This window comes from Scatophagus argus, chromosome 18 (assembly GCF_020382885.2).
Source record: "Scatophagus argus isolate fScaArg1 chromosome 18, fScaArg1.pri, whole genome shotgun sequence".
Classification (NCBI taxonomy): domain Eukaryota; kingdom Metazoa; phylum Chordata; class Actinopteri; family Scatophagidae; genus Scatophagus; species Scatophagus argus.
The window spans coordinates 10716288-10735546 of NC_058510.1; the positions used below are offsets into that span (position 1 = coordinate 10716288).

At 40.9% G+C, this 19259-nt stretch overlaps 1 protein-coding gene across 6 annotated transcripts in view; it reads left to right on the forward strand.

The window, feature by feature from the left end:
• The window catches only part of abi1a (abl-interactor 1a), a 47272-nt gene that overhangs the window by 22221 nt on the left and 5792 nt on the right, over positions 1-19259 (forward strand). For 3 of the 6 annotated variants that reach the window (XM_046371405.1, XM_046371406.1, XM_046371410.1), the window contains exons 3-7: positions 4487-4663; positions 10567-10670; positions 11298-11450; positions 15835-15935; positions 17242-17361. In XM_046371405.1, coding sequence (XP_046227361.1) covers positions 4487-4663; positions 10567-10670; positions 11298-11450; positions 15835-15935; positions 17242-17361 — 655 coding nt within the window. The remainder of the gene's footprint in view (positions 1-4486; positions 4664-10566; positions 10671-11297; positions 11451-15834; positions 15936-17241; positions 17362-19259) is intronic. The other 3 variants (XM_046371407.1, XM_046371409.1, XM_046371411.1) reach the window with 1 other exon arrangement.

The following is a 19259-nucleotide window of genomic DNA, read 5'->3' on the forward strand; positions in this document are numbered from 1 at the left end:
GAGGTTTATGTCTATTTTGCTGATGCTGTGTGGACGCATTCTCAATGTGTGGCCTGTTTGCCAACTACTGCTCCTTGTCAGAGAGTGTAAATCAGTATTAAGGAGAAAGACTGGGTCAAAGAAGCTGGGAAGTGTGAGAAGAGCCTAATACTACATTTACAGATTTATTATTCTCTACCTTAAGTCTGAAAAGGAGCGGGATAGAAAACTTCTGTAAATGAATGATCAAATCAAAGCTTCTTTATTGTCAAAGCTTTTCAGTCACACTAGACATGTTATTCAATACACAAATGACAAAGAGTCGTTATTGATTAACACACACAGTTACAAGTATTACAGAGCATTTCATGAAGTTTTTCTTTTGAGATGTCTCGTACCTTTTTAATGCTTAACAAAAACACTACTACCAAAACATAGAACCTCAAAGTGAGAAATATTAAACAAATAGGGGTGGGTACTTTGGGATCATGGTCCATTTAAAAAAAAACCCAAAAAAATATACACATAGTGATGTACCACACGGTATAAAAAGTATAGCAAAATCTGTAATGACTGACAACTAAACTGTTTGCCATTATATTGTCCCGGCCTAAATATAAGTACATTCTCATCATTGCCTAGGTATGAGGCAAAACAAATACATTTATGTAAAGGCAGTGAGTCACATCAGAATGACCTAAAAACACTAAATGCTAAAGGGTCATAAATAATGGCGCTAACAATAATAATAGTAATCCTTTGTCAACTTAAGGAAAGGACCACAGAATGAGATACAATTGCTTATCTTTCATATCAAAGTCAGCAGTAAGTCCACCATGTTGTAAAGTGTCAGACTTACTGAAATGCTTGTTCTAGTCAGTCAGGATAGAGAAATTTTCATACTGTGCAAGTCATATATTGGAGTTGTTTAAGTCAAGCCATCATAATTGCTCAGATTAAATTCAGGCAACAGGCTGAAATGAGATCATATGCATTTACAGATTATTTTTACATTATTACTTTTGATGTCATCTCTTTGGCAAGCGATTCCCACAATGCCCAGGTGGGCAAACATGTTAGTGTTTCATTGAGGGACGCAGTATCATGTGAAGTTCAAGGCTGATGAAACAGTTGATGATTGTGCCCTTTTTGGAGCTGCAAGCTTTCCAAGAGCAGCTGCAACTAAAATGGCAACAATCTAGGTTAAAAGGAAATAAATAACAGATCACAAATATTTAGGCACTTGTTGCTAACAACAACACAACAAGGATCTCTCATCATGGCAACTACTGCGCTGACTCACTTGTATCACAAAATGGGGAAAAACTCCTCAGTCCTAAGTGGTCCTGACTGGATTTTCTTTTTCTGTCTGGGTACAAAGTGTGGATAATGATGACGATGTTGGCAGTACTTTCAACGTATGACTGAGCTCCTTAAACTAGTCATAGAGGTGGGTGACTCTTTTCTGGGTGTGGGAAGAATTGGGTGGAATAAGAAGGATAGAAAAAAGACAAAACAAAAAGTACGCAAAAGAAGAACGGGATGGAATAAAGAGAAGAGTAGAAGTCAATGGAAGAGATGAGTAAAAGCAGCAGTTCAAACAAGGAGAAGGCAGCAAGGAGTGGGTGCTCTTTAATCCTAAAAGCCTGTAACTGGTGGATTAGCCAAACACCAGAGCCAAAACTGCTCAGCGTTCTGGGAAAACACCCGCAGGCCTCAAACATATGGGTGACAGTGGTTGAAAACACATGTGAATCATCCACCTTTCAGTTTGGCAAAATATCTTCAGCGTTCAGTCTCTTTCCACCTGACAGATGGACCACTGGGATCAAGTAAACGTCTTTATTGGCAGTTGAGAAGTCAGCAGAGGAAAGAGATGGGCTATTAAGTTGCTGTTGGTCAGGTTGAAACTCCTCGCTGGGTTGGTCAGAAGGGGACAAACCGGAATGCACTTTTCTACTTAGACCTTTGCAGTTTTTGTCAGATCCATTTAACATTCTTTGGGCACCGGTTGGCAGATTAGAAAAGTGCTGTCGTCAGGGTGTAGCCACTCGCTGCGTGAAAGTTATGGTCTTGAATTTACCCTCCTTTCAACACTTCTGTAACAGGGGCCTGCACTGTTTCAGCAGGGCTATTTTCTCGGCATACAGGAAGGAGATGAACTCACACCACTTCGCCTTCTCACTTCCCTCCTTTGCCAGCTGTGATGATGTTTGTCCACCCGCTGCTCTCTGATATGGGAAGCATGTTCAGCCAAGACCAGATGCTTTCCCAATTTAGCTACAACATTTCAACAGCATTTCTCTAGTTTAGGAGGAGTTTCTTTCAGTGGTTTGTAACGGAACTTTCCTCTTTTTGAGTTTTGCCTGAGAGCTGCTACTTCTCCATAATATCCTGTGATAACACTGTTCCATGACTTAACAAGGTCTCTAGGTGAGATCGATGTGTTCGGGTCATAGTGAGGTGAAATGAGGTTAAAGCTTTGTTTTGGAGGTAAAACCAGACCCTGAATGAGCTTTTCCATGCTTCTTCTTTACTTCTTCCCCCGTCTGGGTCCGTCATAGGCAATCACCGTACTACACTGCTCCTCTGAAAATAGATGTGGAAAAGACTGATTAGATTTTGGCCCAGTTGTTTCCAGACAGTCATGTTTTATGACAGTTTAGACAAATTTGGGCATTATGTCTGAGCTGTGCAGTCAAGTTATTTGCTCAAATTCATTCATAGTGGAGGACTCGCGCTCTGGAGTTTGAAGTGCTGCTAAAATGGAATAATTGCGCATTGGTTTGATCACCTCATCGGGATGACTTTGTCACCGCAGTTCTTTTTTTACACTAAGAGCCTCTCGTGTTCTGGCAGACCAACTCAGGTTATAAACTATAACTAACACTGTAGTCAACGCTCTTGTCATGCCTCTTAATTCAAACAGACATAGCAGGGCCTTGGAACAGAGTGGATGCTTCCCCTTTGTATGGGAAGTCTCTTTGGGGGCAGTTATGTATGAGCAATTTTGCCTGTTATAAAATATTGATTCCTCTTTTTTTCTGTAATTTTGAACAATCCAGTTTCCTCTACCCTTGTGTGTCCTGTTAGAAGTAAAATCAGCCTTTTTTTTATAGATGCCAGATGTCAGCTTTCAAGCCTATGTCTCATTAGTGCCACAGTTTAATATTAGTCTTGATATTGTCTAGAGATGTCAGCACTGACTGCACTATACTGGATGTGCTGGCATGTAAGTCCACCAGTGTTCTTGATTCCCTCAACTGTGAGATGAGGGGTTCTTAAAGGCTAAGTCACCATGCAGTGGAACAGTGCAGCACAAAGAGTAAGAGCTCAGTCCAGCTCCAGATCCCTGTGGCATGAAAGGAATCCCCTATTGGCTGCTGGTCACTGACTCCTTCCCCCCCCTTGTATGAGGCCATCATTTTACTGGTCTGCCCACAGCAGACACTAAAGTCTTTCATCTCTCAGAGCAAGGGCAGCTGCTCCTGGGCTCCTCTCGACTTACTGGGAATGTGAAGGTAGAGCAGGGAGTCGAAATGCCGTAGTGTGTGATGGTGCTGAGATCTACAGAAGATTGGACAGCAATGTTCAACTCTTTCGTTGATATACGTCCTTGATGTAGAAAGTAGAAATTGTCAACCATCTGATATTGATTGATTGATTGTTTATCAAGCAAAAATTTGACACTTTCTTTGGTTGTGGCTTCTCAAATGGGGTTTACCGCTTTTATTTTCAAGGTCTTCGGGAAATTCGGATTCATAAAGTGCAGAAACTGAGCCTCATTCTTACTTTATTCAGTATTCTGTATGAACCAACTGACTGCAAGCAAGCACCATGCAGGGTGTAAAAGTGTAGCGTAAATTCTGAGTTCAGTTTCTCAATAAGTTATTTTTGTCATTTTAAGCCAGCAGTGGGCAAGGTTTCCTAATACATCTTTAAAGTAATTAGTTTTTAGAAAGGAAACCGGGTAATGAATCGAACATTGGTGCAGTTTCAGAAGGAAAACACTCTGGCTCTCCAGGAGCATAAATAATGCATCACAATTCGTCCCTAGCATGCAAAGGAAGATGAAAGAGGCATTTTTACAACTAACAAAATCTGTGAAAATATGATTTAAATGCACAATAGACTTTATCCTTCGGCATATGAAATGTACTCTTCTTTCTAGTTCTTTCGTATCGCTTCAGTCACACCATTTTCAATTCTAATTCATCACTCTCTGCCGTTATGTTTTCACAGTTTTATTTATTTGTTGTGCACTTAATTTCAAAGTCAGAAATGTTCAGACGCATACCACAATCGATTTATTAGTGTGCATTGGCCGTTGTAAAAAGATTACAACCTCAGTGATGAAAAGCACAGCCTCATGATTTAATTAAACCTTCTTAAGCTGCTGTATGAGGAATTCATTCAATCCCAGAGGTCCCTGTTGTCATGTCCATGTCTGTTGTTTCCACTGTGGCATCGATTACATGCCGTTCTCTCTCCTCACTGTTATTTCCAGACGGTGGACATCCATAAAGAGAAGGTGGCCAGGCGGGAAATCGGCATCCTGACTACCAACAAAAACACGTCGAGGACTCATAAGATCATAGCGCCAGCTAACATGGAGCGGCCAGTCAGGTACATCAGGAAGCCCATCGATTACACTGTACTGGACGACGTCGGCCATGGTGTTAAGGTGAACAGACTTTTTTTTGTTATTCCTGATTTTATGTAATTTTTTTTTGTAATTTTCTCTCCTTAAAATCTGCTCATTGATCAGATTTCTCTTTACTCAGCCCAGCTTCTATTCTTCCATTGTTCTACTATATCTAATTTTCTTCCCCTCCCCCTCCTCTCCTTTTTGCCAGAGGTATTCCTATTTCCCTTCTTCTCTCTCCCTCTTTGACTTTTCTTGCTCACACTCGATCTCTTTTGCTTTCTCTTTCATCTTCAGAAAGCACCCCATCTGACCCTGCAGGAATATGTTTCAGTGTGGGTTGGTGGGAACAGGTTGGGGGTGGAGATGATCTGAAAAAGTTATTACATCATAGAGCTTTCAGAAAACAGCTCTATTCTTGGAGTGTTGTGAAAATAGTGAGCGGAGAAAAATTTTTGTGAGGCATTTTTAAAGGCACTTAAGCCCAGTCAGCCCTTGTGATCCCATGTTCTCGTTTCTCTAAACATTTGCGGAAGAATGACGTTGCTTCAATGAGATGCGTAGTTTCTTTTCAAATCAGTACAATCTGAAAGGCTGGAAAGAAGCTGATTTCGATCTGATAAAACTCTCCCAAGCAGAAACTCAAACGATAGCTTTAGGGGTCAGTGGGTCGTCATGATAATGGTGGTAATGACATCATTTCCTGATGGCTGCAGGCATTTTTGCGACCTCCATCCTCTCCCTTGAGCATCTGCTGCCCCATCAATCAGCCAATCAATTGCAGCTTTCAGACAGATTGGATTAGAGGCCCGCCATTACCGTCCCGTATTGTCACTCTCAATTTAGTGTGTAGGGAATTACACTGGATGCCTCTGTCTTGGTGGAATGGACTGATGGCTAATGGGGAGTGAAGTGTTTTATTCGGGTGTGTTTCCCTCAACAAATGCCAAGTTTTTACCACGTATTATGAACATTATGTACTTAAAAATGAAGAAAGAAGTTGTTTTATTTCAGACAGCAACTACTTCTAATCAAAGCGAGAGTTCAACATTTTGGAAAGATTCCAAGAGTGAAATGAGAAATGCAATACTGCTCTCATGTCTGTACGTTGAAAATGATGCAAGAGATGGGAAGCTGTTTGCTTAACCTTGCATGAAGACCGGAAGGAAGGTGAAATAGCAAGCTTGGTTCAGTTCAGAGTTCCTCAACTCACCGTCCAACATCATCTTCAGCTGTTAACATGTTGTATCTCTCTTTTTTTGGGGGAACAAGCAGCTGAGCATAGTGACTTGATGGATGTCTTGAAACAGTACATAACTGTTAATAAAGCTACATGTTATTATAAAGCTACAGCTGTCATTTTTACAGTGCATCTCTGTTTATGTACTTGCTAAACAAACAAGACATAATATGAATTTGAGAGGTGCTAGAAGGATGATTTAAACTTTGCAGAAAGCCTCACCAACCAACCTCACCATAACCAGGGCACAGAACTCTGAATATTTATGTAGTTTCAAGTAGTATTGCTGTACCACAATTTTTTTATATTTATAGCTTAATCTTTGAGTTTCCTAAAATTATAATAATGATAATGTTGCAGTTAACCACGGAAATTTAATCTATAGATAGATGCCTGACAGTGAGCACATTTATTAAATTTGATTATATCATTAAACAGATTATATAGTTGCCCCAAAAAACTCACTTCTTATTCCGTTCAGTAGCTACTCTTATTTTATTAACTAACTAATGGACCTGGAGTTGAGTTTTGTATGGTCAAGAATCAATATATGATATAATAATGTTAACATGTTGAAAATTTCATGTAAATTTTATGCAATTTCAGGCCAGAAAAGCAAACAAAATCACCCTGAATTTCGAGCGAGTCATCCTCATTTCTGACTCTTCTGTGTTAGGTTAAACAGAAGAGCTGCTTAAGATTAGGATACTGCTCCATCATCTCATAATAGTGTCAAAATACTGAAACCATTGTGTTTCGTGGCTGCTGCCAGAGTGTTTGATGCATCTATTTTAGGAACATTACAAATTACTCTGGGCCTGATCTCTTTAGACGTTCTCCTTTTAAATGATTTTATAAGGGTTGCTTTTAGGTAGTGAATATGATGGGGAACACACACATATATCCACACACACTCTGGCAGCAGTCCCGCATCCTCATCACCTCCTCTCATCTTTACATGTCACAGCCCAAAGGGCCAATCAATACTCAACATCAGTACTCCATATTAATTCATATAGTATCCTGTGATGGCTGCTGTCAGATAGCAGGCTCATATAGAATATCTATAGCCATGGTTTGCTTACTGACCAGAATCAATACTTTAATGGGAGTTTAAATCATGTCTATTGGCTCCAGTTAACTGTGAAACTCTGTCAGTAAATTTGTACTGGCCTAAATGTTAAATTGGTTTTGCAGTTTCACACAGTGTTTGTATAATTAAGTAGCAAAGCATTAGCTGTAATACAGAAAGGAAACAGGCTGCACCTGCATGCATTATTGGTTAGAAGCTCATCTCATTTCAAAAACAGGAATTGACAGAACAGAAAAGATGAAATTCATCCAGTGGATAATCAGATTCTTCCCTGAACACAGCAGCGTCATATTAATAAATGGAATCTCAGAACTGACAGATCAGGATGTTCCTGCATCGCAAGGCACACTGACACTGACATGATGCTTTTTAGCTTTAATACGAAATATGAGATTTATTCTTCCAGTCAGCTGATGTTTAATCTAGTCAGCGCGGCTTGTGGGAATCCAGGAACACTGATGTCAGGTGTTTGAAGTTAGATTGGAGGCCTTTGATATTTTGTGCTGTGACGGTGAAGAGTTTATAAGATTAGCTTAAAGGGATAGTTTGGGTTTTTTAGGAGTTAGATTTTTTTATACTTGAGTCGACAAAGTCGTGACTCCTTTTCTTTAATTTCCTGGTATGTTGTGTGTCTCCTGTGCAAATTTCCCATGAAACAGCAGATAACACTGTGACAGGTTACCTTACTGACAGGTTTTAGTTGTGTAGCCTGTTTTCTCCAGCTCTGCATCAATCACGCTGCGATGGCCAATCACATAAGCTGGCAATCAGATTGCTTGGTCCACACTCGGTCAAGCCATTTCTATTAAATTTATAAAATTAAGAGTTCAGAGGTCCACCACGTTGCTCTGAGTTTTTATATTATGCTGTGTGTTGTTTCCAAGAGAATGCACCAGCAGTAAATGTACAGAGAAAGCCTCACTGGAAGAGCTGTTGCTCTCAAGCTGGAGGCTATATCCAGACTGAGTTAACGGAATAAACAATGATACTCTCCCAATTGTGTCCTCCCATACCACCGCACAACCCACCTCGCCACAATCCCTGAGCTGGTCTGAATAAACCTTAAGATCGTTCTGATACTGTGTAAACAGAGTGAACAGTAAGACATGAAGCTAATATCCTGAGATAAAATGAGGCAATCTTAATCCAGCATGGAAAGGGCATACCCAGTCAGTATCTATAAAATATTACAAAAAGAGAGTTAATTGCAGAATGTATTGCTGAAAAATGGTGACTGTAGATAGCATCACAAGCAGGATATGATTTCATGACACTGCTGAGTGAGGTGTCAGCTTTAAAATTGTAGGTGATGAGTTTCTAGTAGCTTTCAAATGCAGAACAATTAGCTACTGTCATGTCATGGCAGAGGTATTGTTTGTGCTATATTTGTTGTGATATATTTATGCTGACCAAATTAACCTCAGGAAGTGTCTGTGTTGTTTGTGCTGAATGCAGACCTGATTGACACTTGACACACTACTCTGACTGACTACGTTGCTCTAGAGTTTCGCCCTAGCTCCACATGCTAAGCCTTTTTGGTCTTGATAACGACCTTAATCTGAACCTGTCTTTACACAATTCCACTTGGATGTTGCTAAAGCGTTTCCACAAAGTCCGGTTTGTGTGCAGCAAAACAGAGAAGGTGCATTTGCAATGAAGATAAGGGAAGGCAGTAGCAGGCTTTAGAATTTCTAGCATGAACTAGAATGTAAATTGAATCTTGTCTTGCTCTGATAACCTGGGGAGAGTGATATTTACCATTCACAACTGCAGTAGAGGTGTTTCCTCTTTTTAAAGAGGCAGAGATCACTTCATACTGACCTATGCCATGAATTTGCTTTTGGTTTGGACTGTCCACTTTCTCTTGTGGTCCTGTGATGCTGCAATGCTTTCTGCAAAGGCCACTGGGGAAGCTGCATTATAGATGAGCCACTTGACTCTGCAGTTGTCAAACCCCACTGCTATTTTAGCTCTATATTCTCTTTGACATCAGCCCACACAAGTACAAAGGTTTGTTTTTTTTTTTTCGTGACTGCCTGTAATGTGATGATCTGAAATTATTCAGTCCAAGTCCAAACCTGAATATGTACAAGAAAATGAACTGAATAAACATATAATGCTCAGTTGAAGTCCATATTTGTGAAGCAGCCTTTTGATGTTCAAAGGTAGCTTCTGTAGTTGCAGACACCCCGATAAGATAAGACTTGTTTCATTTGTGCACAAGAGCTTTGCCACCATACTGCTGCATTTTCCTTCAAGTCTGACTTTGGCACTGGGTGTGGTACTGAAGGTCTAAGTAAAGACAGCAGCAGTCACCAGCCACAGTGTTTTCCTCTGGTAATATGACTTGTAGCTGCTGACCTGCCCGGCTCTTGCTAAACGTTTACTCAGTGTAAATACCACGAGGAGTCATTTTCCTCCTGCTCGCTTGTACTTTTACCTCCACTGATCCGTTTAGACATGGCCATTTGACATGCCCTCTTTCTGTCTCTCTCTTTTGTGTTTTTTTTCCCCTTCGCCCACATAAGTGGCTAAAAGCCAAGGTAAGTCTTGTTTGTCACATGACCCCTTTTACTATAATGTATTATTGATAGATTTGTCCAACTCCCTTCCACAGCAAACCCCTGTACATGTGTTTAATATTGTCATTTCCCATGTTGACTGACTTTGACTGTAGTCCTCTTCGCCCAGAACACATGTTCTGAGGCTCTGTAACATCCTCCATGTCAATTTACCAACTGTGTATGTTTTCATTTACTTTCTATGTGGTGTAGTTGTCCATAGATGTTCTGTAGCATAATTTAAGTCCTTATAGGCTTCCCAGACAAGGTATATGTTGTATATATACAATAAAGGTACGACTTGTAAAATATGGCCAGAGTTTTAGTTTCAAACATAAAAAAAAATGAAATAGCATCATCGCCAAAGTGTGAAGAAACAGCAGCAGTGATGTTATGTCAAAAACATGTGTGTACTGTGCTAACCAGCTAGCCTCAGCCCGTCCTGTCCCACTTAGCACCTCTTCTGTCCCTGCCTGTCTTATGTTGTTGTCCCCGGAGTCATCGCCCTCATCGAAGCTACTGTAAATCACCTTTCTACTGTATTTGCTATCGTAGACTGAGTCTGGTCCCAGTTTAGCATCCAACTGTGTACAGGTTGCAAACAGTATGCACCAGCTGGCAGTTATGCCGCCCCCTATACTTTTGGAGCTACCTTTGAATTCTGGCCAAATTTTACAAGCTGTCTTGTTAAGTTTCTCAGAGTATCATGTGAAATTTGATTTATGAGCTTTGGTTATTTAGTCTTTCAGTAGTTACGGTATGTGTTTATCGGGTCACAAGTGTTTTGTAAGAGGCCTTGTTGAGACAACTTTGAGTTTTCTAACCTGCAATCAGCAGCAGACAGCCTGTGACTGAGATAAACACAAGCTGGGTTGTCATTACATAACCCTTCTAATATTACCAGCCGAAATATACACATCTATGCTGTTGTAGAGTTCTCATCTGGGCAGCCTATAACACTCCATTTTTGTAATGATTGTCCACTCTGTCTCAAGTGATTTGTTTGGTAAATAAGCCTCTTTGGGGATTTTTCTTCTTCTAACCTCAGCAACATGGAAACAATCAGTCAATCAGAGGAGGAACACTCTCGAGAACCAATCCGCCGACGCAGAAGCCACCGAGCCCTCCCATGTCAGGGCGCGGCACGCTCGGGTAAGATTTCCATTTCAGTCACCACCAAAGGAATACTAATCCTTTAATTATCAAACTCAGAATGTGGAGAAACAGAATTCTTATGAACAGTTAAAGTACATCTCACTTTTTTTGTCTTATATTTTCAGTATTTGTTCTTTTTTTTTTCAATAAATGAAAGTGTAGTGGAGGGTAGAAGAAATAACACAGTGAGCAAACATTTCCCACTGAGCTAACAAGGCGCCCCAGGACATTAAATGTGGTTGTGATGGCTGTGTTTTGTGGTTTTTGGCTCTTATATACATTTGGAATAACAAAACTGATGTAAGTGAAGCCAGGGAAAATGGATCTTATTAAAAAGAAGAGTCTGGGAACTTTGATCTGTTGGTGTATGACGGGTCCCACGCCCTGATTAACGCTGTCGTCTTCTGACGCACAGCAGCAGTCAGATTCACTAATCAAATATTAAGAGTAAACTTGCAGCCGTAGCACACAGCATCCAGCTGGGTAAACTGATAAATGGATTTACAATGCTCTAGTGAATACTGCCTTGCAATTTTGATAGTAGGATTTGCACAGAATTACGATCATTCCCATCTGTGATTTGTCGTTATTTGCCTTTCATTGTCCACCTTTGGCCACTGGCAGGCGCAACACACCCTTCAAGACTCTGGAGCCGGTGAAGCCACCGACGGTGCCCAATGACTACATGACAAGCCCCGCCCGACTAGGTAGCCAACACGGCCAGCAGCACAGCCCCGGGCGCACGGCTTCGCTCAACCAGAGGCAACGTACGCACAGGTAGATAAGAAAATATGAGGCACACGGTCTGTCACAAGTGTTTAAACCATTGCTGATGAACAGGTCAGTAAAACTGAAAGAATGAAAACATATACGTGCAGCAGGGACAGAATGGAGGAAAGGTAATAGAATGGCAGTGTATAGAAAAAACTATTACAGTTCGTCTAATAGAACTACAAAATGCTACTAGCAGAATGACACCAACATCAGCACATAAACAGTTATAAGAAGCAGCTCTTTGTGTAGTAAGGTATAGAGCTTAAAGCTTAAAGTTAAAATGTCTGAAGCTTAACCAATTTTAACCAACTTAAAAAAATGAGCAGATAACACAGAGTCACACACTGTTGTCACTTGCTGCTGATGTCGAAGTTCATGCATAAAAGTTTCTGAAACGGAAATGCTGCTAAACTTTCCGCAGCTTATAATGAAGAGATCCACAGGTGCTTTTTTTCCTACTTTTTGAATAGGTATGAGTGAAATTATTGTTCCATCTGCACCTATAAACTGAACTCTAAATGTGCACTCAATGTTTCAGTAATGTGAGCAATGGATCTCTCTTAAAAAAAACCCACCTCATCTATGCTGTACTAAATCCAGCATTTGTTTGACAAGGCTTGGAGTTTCTAACCTCCGCCTGAATCACTCCAACACTAATATACATAAAAGCTTTTGATACAAACTCCTCTTTCAAAAAAAAAAACGCTTAAGTCAACTGCAGCATGGAACCCTTAAACATGGCTCTCAGGGGCTGTTACCCAGAAACCTCCACGCGGAGAAAGCGTGAGACGCTTTCATCAAATCTGAGTTACGAGTGAGTGAAGTTGCCTCATTAGCTAAAAAGCCTGTTATGCTGACTGTGATGCTCATAAATATTAAATAACGTTTTATTTTCCCTCCCCTCACCCCAACTTCGTATGCGTACTCTTGCACAAAGCGGCTGAAGTTCCCCAGAACTGCTGCTTCTTCGTCTTTATCAATTAAAACCATACTCCAGTTCTTGTAATTACTGGCTCCAAATGCTGGAGGACTGTGGAGCAACAACAAAACAAATGCGCAGATCTGTTGGCTGCTGAGCTTCACTATTACAGATCTGTGGTTTAAAGCCACGCTAATGTCCTTTTAACAAACTGACGCTGTCTTCAGAGTTGGACTGCACCCACCCTGTTTCAGTTAATGCTGCTGTCGCATCACTATTTGATTACACAGGCTTGAAGTCGGCTGTGCTTATTCAGCTCATCAGTCTCTGCCATCCACAACTGAGGTCTAAATTCAATGTCAGCGTCTGCCGTATGTTCCCTGTTATTACGGTATCTAATATCTTCCTGTGGGAAAGATTACATGGTTACATGCAGGTATCATTGTTTTAAGAAAACATGCTTATTGCAGTCACCACAGTATCCTCTTGATAAAATCTGATTACCTGCTTCAGCTGTGCAAACTGACCAGGATGCATTTAAGATGACCCTCTGAAGGAAGGATAAATTAGTTATTTAAAACAGAAGTAACTGATTTTGATAAAACCATCAGCTCTTCCGTTGATTTATTTTTTTGCTGGGGTCTCTTCTGTAGCCAAGGGGCGAAGACTCTGACAGTAACTTCAACCTCCCTCCTCCCACGTCCAGCCGAGGACCTTTATTGCATGTCATTCGTCATCTGTCTCCCACAATTTACTGTCATCTTTTTACTACTGTCTCTTCTAAACTAAGTCAGCAACTCAAGAGGCTGCACAGCATCACACAGTTAAGCAAAGTATATGATTTGAAAACTAAACACTTTTTATGTTTTAATTCACTCGTTCAGCGACATGGGGATTGTTCAGTATAAATGTAGAGTTAGTTTGCTTATTTTGCACCAACAAGTTATACATTAGCTGCCCGTTGTCAGTCTCATTGTCTGTACTCATCACCTTTGCACATTTCAGCATGATAAAAATGACATGCTTATTATTATTTTTTTATTTAATTATCGTTAAACCTTAAATGTGAACCATGCTATAACATCTGCAAGCACAGTGTGTTTATTAGGAGCACTATTGATAAAATTTTGCAGTAGTTTGAATTTGGTGCGGTTGTTATATATAGTATATATAGTAGCAGTTCCTTGATAAGAGGCCTGAGCTGAAACAATGTTACATTAGATTATTATACTGGATTCGTGCAACCCTTATGTTTATCTTCTGCTGTTTATGTGCTTCAAGTTACTTATGCACATCTGAAGCTTTGATAACAATTTTCAGTCTTTATAAGCAAGGAGCTCTGAGTCTTAAATTATTCTTTGGACCATCTTGTCAGCCTATTTTCCCCGCTTATGTTGAATCACATCATATCACAATGCCTAAGCACATACTTGGTTTTTACTTTTTGTTCCTTTCACTGAGAACAGTGTCTTTTTTGCTTAATTGCTCCAGAGATTTTTGCCATCTGTGAGAAAGCGTGCTGGAACTTTTTTAAGCCTATAGCTAATTTATAAACAACTGGTTGTGTTTGGTAGAAGCTGAATGAGCAAAGCAGGCAGGAAGGTGGAGCAGGAGAGATTGAGCCGAGTCCTTTTTATTTCATTGCAAGTGTTTTGAAACAAAGAGGGAGAAAGCAAAAGCTGGGGAAGAGATAAATGGGTTAGCGAAGGAACGGGTAAGTTATATAGGGATTAGAATGGATAAATCCAGAACATGCAGATGGGGGAGTGAAGTACTGCGTTCACTTCAAACGAGGGATGACACAATATTGTTTAGACTTTATCCCCACAGACGCTTGGCTCACGCTGTCACCAACATCCCTCAGAGGGGCAACCCTTGCTGGTTGTGCCTGGAGAGCCTGAGGGCCTGACTGATATGGATCAGAGAGTTGAAGAGGGAAAGGGGGGGATGATGGAGAAATGGGGATAAAGAGATTGGGGGGGGCGGGTTCAGAGGGGTGGAAGGAATCAGAGGAGACGAGGGGTGAGGGGAGACGAATGGGGATTCCCTTTACAGGCGATGAGGAGATGAGAGGAGGAGGACGTCAAGGGATGGTTAGGGGTGATAAGTAGGGAGAAGGATCAGTTGAAAAGCAGGGATGAAAGAGGCAGGGAAAAGGGAGAGGTGGGGCGAAAGGCTGGAGCAGAAATGAGGATCAAGAGCTGCCCGAGGGAGTGAGAGCAGGAGGAGGTTTACTCGGTCAGGGCATTGATCTGTGAGCCCTGGGGTCAAATAAAGGGTGAAACTGCACTTAAACAGGCCACTGCAGAGCTACATTCCCACGTCTAACACTGTCAGAGGCTGGGCCTGGGTGTTGACACAATTAGAGGGCTGGATATGATAGCCACGTTTAAAGTTTGTTTGTCATGCCTCTTAATGGAAACTTAAGGTGAAATAATTCTGTCACTCTGTTGTGATGCGTCCTTTTAGACCAGAACAAAATAATAACCTAAACCTCTCATACCTCTCAACAGTCTTTCATTCCCAGAACCCTAATGGACACTTTTTCTTCCTTTTCTGTCAAATGTCTATGATTTATAGTGACAGTAAACTGAGAAAGCAGAAAATACCTGGAATTTTGCTTGATTAATTGTTTCGCTGTGTGTGTGTTTAAATTTGTCACGTTTAAAACATAGGAACAAAGTTTTCTGTGTGATATTGAACTGTAAGACATGACTTTTTTTTTTTTGTCATGACAAATGACACATTGACATACAGGTGTATGTGGTTCATCACCTATGGAACAGCGATGCAAATGATGAGTTCACATGCATGAATATGATGTTTTTGTTGATCAACAGATTATGTCTTTGTTGCTTTTAGCACATTCACGATGTTACAGCAGAGTATTTGGATGATTAGATTGTTTGTAAAAGGCCAGACGAGAAGTGTTTGTTGTAAATTTAACCTTGGATTCACCCCCCCATTCTGTTGTCAGCTGCCAAATAAAAGCAAAAAGATATTATTGGGCTAAACACACAGAGGGTATCATCATTACTGGAAATTAGTTCAAGTGTTTTGTAGCAATCAGAGGCTCTCAAGCCTGATATTTTTTATGTGCTTTGCGTTGTGCTTTGCAAAGGTGTACATATCAAATTTAAGCCTGGATGATTTTTCATTTTATTGTTTAACTCTGACTGAGTTTTCACGAGGGACTAATGCCTTGCTCACTTTGGTGTGTCACTCTGCAGCTCAGTCCTAACAAGCCAATAGACAGAAACAATCAGACTGAGAGAAGAAGAAATGAAAATATGAATAGTGAGGTTCTTGAGTAACACTTAAAAGTGCAATACGTTTTGCAGTTTTGCTTATTTCTAAATAGGACATCAGAAGCGGAGTGCATTTATCTGCAGTATTACCTGCATGCAGTCTGAGCAGGTTGACCTCAATAAATCGATGTCCTCTTTCTCTTTTGCCGCCCCCCCTCAGTGGAAGCAGCGGAGGCAGTAGCAGCAGAGAGAACAGTGGCAGCAGCGGTATTGGCATTCCCATCGCCGTGCCTACACCCTCCATCCCCAACTCTGGACCAGGTGAGCTTTGCTAGCTGGAGATTACGCAGTGACGGTTACCACAGGCCAGAAAGCCTTTCGCCCTTTCTGGTAATAAATGAAGAGAGTATTGTACTCAACCAAAACGTGCCTTACAGTTTTGCTAACCCATTTTGGAATTTCATTAGTGTTGCTTTTGGAGAGATTTATGTGTTTGTTTATTGGGAACACCATTAGCTTATAGAAATAAGAAACAATGATATACAATATGCATTCAGACAACACATTACTTTCATTGATCCATCATCAGCACATTAATCAGTAAGCAGTATGAGTCGTCTACATCTTGTAAGCCTTTTGCCAATGTTCCAGACACCAGTTAAGAGTTTTCTGAGTAGTGAACAAAATATCTGCTATTTATGTTTCCCCCCAAAAATCTGTTTTTGCACTCAGAAACTCTAATCAGTTGAGGTCTGTTCTGTTTGACCTGTGTGAAATGAGATAACTCCCTTTAATCATTCACAGTGACGTTGGAATTGATGAGAATACAGGCTATGCTGAGAGCCTCAGCCTGAGTTTACTTGGGTGCATACGTTAAAAATAGACAAGAGTATCTTCTGCGTAACACTACAAAGTGTTACATGCCTTTAAGTCCAGTGTGCAGATATTTGTCTACTTGCTTAAACCAATTTTAAAGTATTAGCTAAAATAGACATTTAGAGCAACAAACATCAGGAAACATGTTTATTTCTTTAAATATAATACACATGTATGTATGATAGGCATTATTTGACGAGGTGCAAATGTAATGTACTATTTGCAGATAGTGGGACTGCGCTACACAAAGCCTATGTTTACCAGACAGGGATTATGGAAGCCCATTGTGTTCTGAGCGCAGCTGATTCTCAATCCTACTGTGTAAATAGGCCAAAGCTGCGTTCGGCCTACCGATTTATAGTGGCCCACATAACACCATGCACAAGATACGCATAGCGCTGCATTATACCATACGCCAGCCTTACTGCTGCATTCAACTTTTGCAAAGGGTTTGAGCTGAAGAATATTTTAGGTTTGTGTGGCAGCTTTTATACCTCAGTGCCAGGATCAGGCCAGCAGCTCAGAACTAACCACAGCTCTCCCTGCAAGCTGGTCGCCATGGAAACACTCGATTCATACCACAAAGAAGTGTGTGTGGAGCAGCGCTGCACCATGACAAAGTCGAAGAACTCCTCCAGCCCCAAAGGGTTCTTGAGTAAAGTGATGTGAAGTTATGTAACGGTGAAGAGCTGCGGGAGACGACAGACTCTGTTTGGCGTTAAATGGTTACTAATGTTAACACTCCTTTCAGCGCCGCCCATGTTCGCTCCTCCGGGAGCCCCTCCCCCACCCCCTCCTCCAACACCACCACCTCCTCCCATGGCCGGGTTTGCTCCCCCAGCACCACCACCACCACCACCACCACCCATAGGTGAGACCACCCAACATCTGAGGCCTCTCCTGATGCCTCTGACGTTGGATAATCAGCACGTCTGCTGTGATCCTCTCATGGTGGAGATGCACAAATCAAAGTGTAGATGGATGTCTGATTGTTTGTACACACTTCAAACAAGAGGATCGGAATATTTCGGTGTGAGAAAGTTTCAGTGAAAGTTAATTTCTTTCTCTAATTTTGCACTTCTACTATGTAGGCAGAGCCACGGCTCATTAAAGGGTGCAGAGCTGTCTCTTGGCGGCTGACGTTTTGACCTTTCCCACATCAGCCAATTCCCTGGTTGTTCTGCTCCGTAGTAAATGACCTGCTCATGTCGATCGTCTTGCTTGAAGTGTGAACAGACTGTATACTGTATGTGCTTTGCTTTGGAGACCAACAGGTTACATGCTACGTGAGAAAACCTTTCTGTTCAATAACTTTTTTCTCAGTCCGCAGTGGTGGTGGTTCTCTCTTTATGCTTCACACGTCTGCTATGTTTGGCTGACAAAGAAGTCTCATCTCACCTAAGGATGGGTTAAAGTTAATTGCTTTCTGCAGATTCTCTTAAAATTGTTAATTTACATTTGACCTCAAGTTCCTGTATATCTGTGAATGTATCAAAGCCTGTTAGCTCTCTGCCTGGACCGAGAAGGTGAGGCTGAGGTCCTGTATTCCATACAAAGATGAAAAATTAATTTACCTTAAGGGTTTTGAGACTTCTTTTGCACAGATATGTTTACTGTTTCATCAGAAAAGTAGTTTTGTTAAAGCTGCATCGGGCAACATTTTCCTGATTTCTGTGTTAAACCATAACCGGGGCTGCGACAGAGAAGAACCATTTTGACCATTGTAGCCTCAGTGCAAGCATATGCATTACTAATTAAAATTTTTTTGCACCACAGAAATGAGCTCTTATGTAGGTATTAATCCTTCCTAAATGTTTTCACCCAGTAGGCCTAACTGCCAGAAGTAAATGGAGTTTTAGGAATAAAATAAGTAATGGAAAATATGGCTGAAATATCTGACTCGAAATTTAATCAAAATGATTTTTGATAATGATATAAACTGATGGATTTTAATTTACATTTCACAAAAATATAACATGCCATGCCAATAATATTAGAGTAACTAAAGTACCAAATAAGACCAGTTAGGTTAGCAGGTGTGGGTATTTCCCTCTCGTTCTGATAAGTGTGTGTGTGTTGCTTAACCCCTTAAACTGATGTATTGTGATGTATGTTAGAGCTTGTGATACTACAGTGACTTCCTGTTAGCATATTTAATACTTCTGGATTGGACAGCGTTTCCTAACAACAGCTTTACACATTATTTAAAGCCTAGTTGTGACCTGTCCAGGTGCCAGTTATGGTCACTGGTAGAAATCCCTTCTTTATGTACCTGAAATAAAATAGTGAGCCAGCTCTCTATTCTGAGACAGTGATGGTGGCATCATCATAATATGATTCTTGAGTGATGAAATTTTAAGACGTTCAAATGGCCGTTTGAGTGATGCAAACGTTCAGTTTTGCCTAATGTAGCTTTAATGTACATGAGGTATTGACTCTGGCTCGCTGAGTGATGGAGGCTTTGATTTACTGTTAGAGTTCTGCAAGGCTGAAAAGCATCCAGCTGCTCGGTTTCTATCAACTACTCTGCTGCAATCTTGAGCAAGATGATCATTTGAAACATGCACAGTTTATCCTCAGTACATCAATACACACTTTCAGCTATATTTACTTATGCTGGTGACAGTATGGAGTTTGTTTGCTCCTGTGTTCCTGCAAACTTCCTCTGGTCCCACCCATCTCTATCTGAGAGCAGGGCCTCTCCTTGGAGACAGTATGTTATCTAGAAATGTGAGCAGGCAGGAAATACTCTCTGTAACTCTTCTCTCC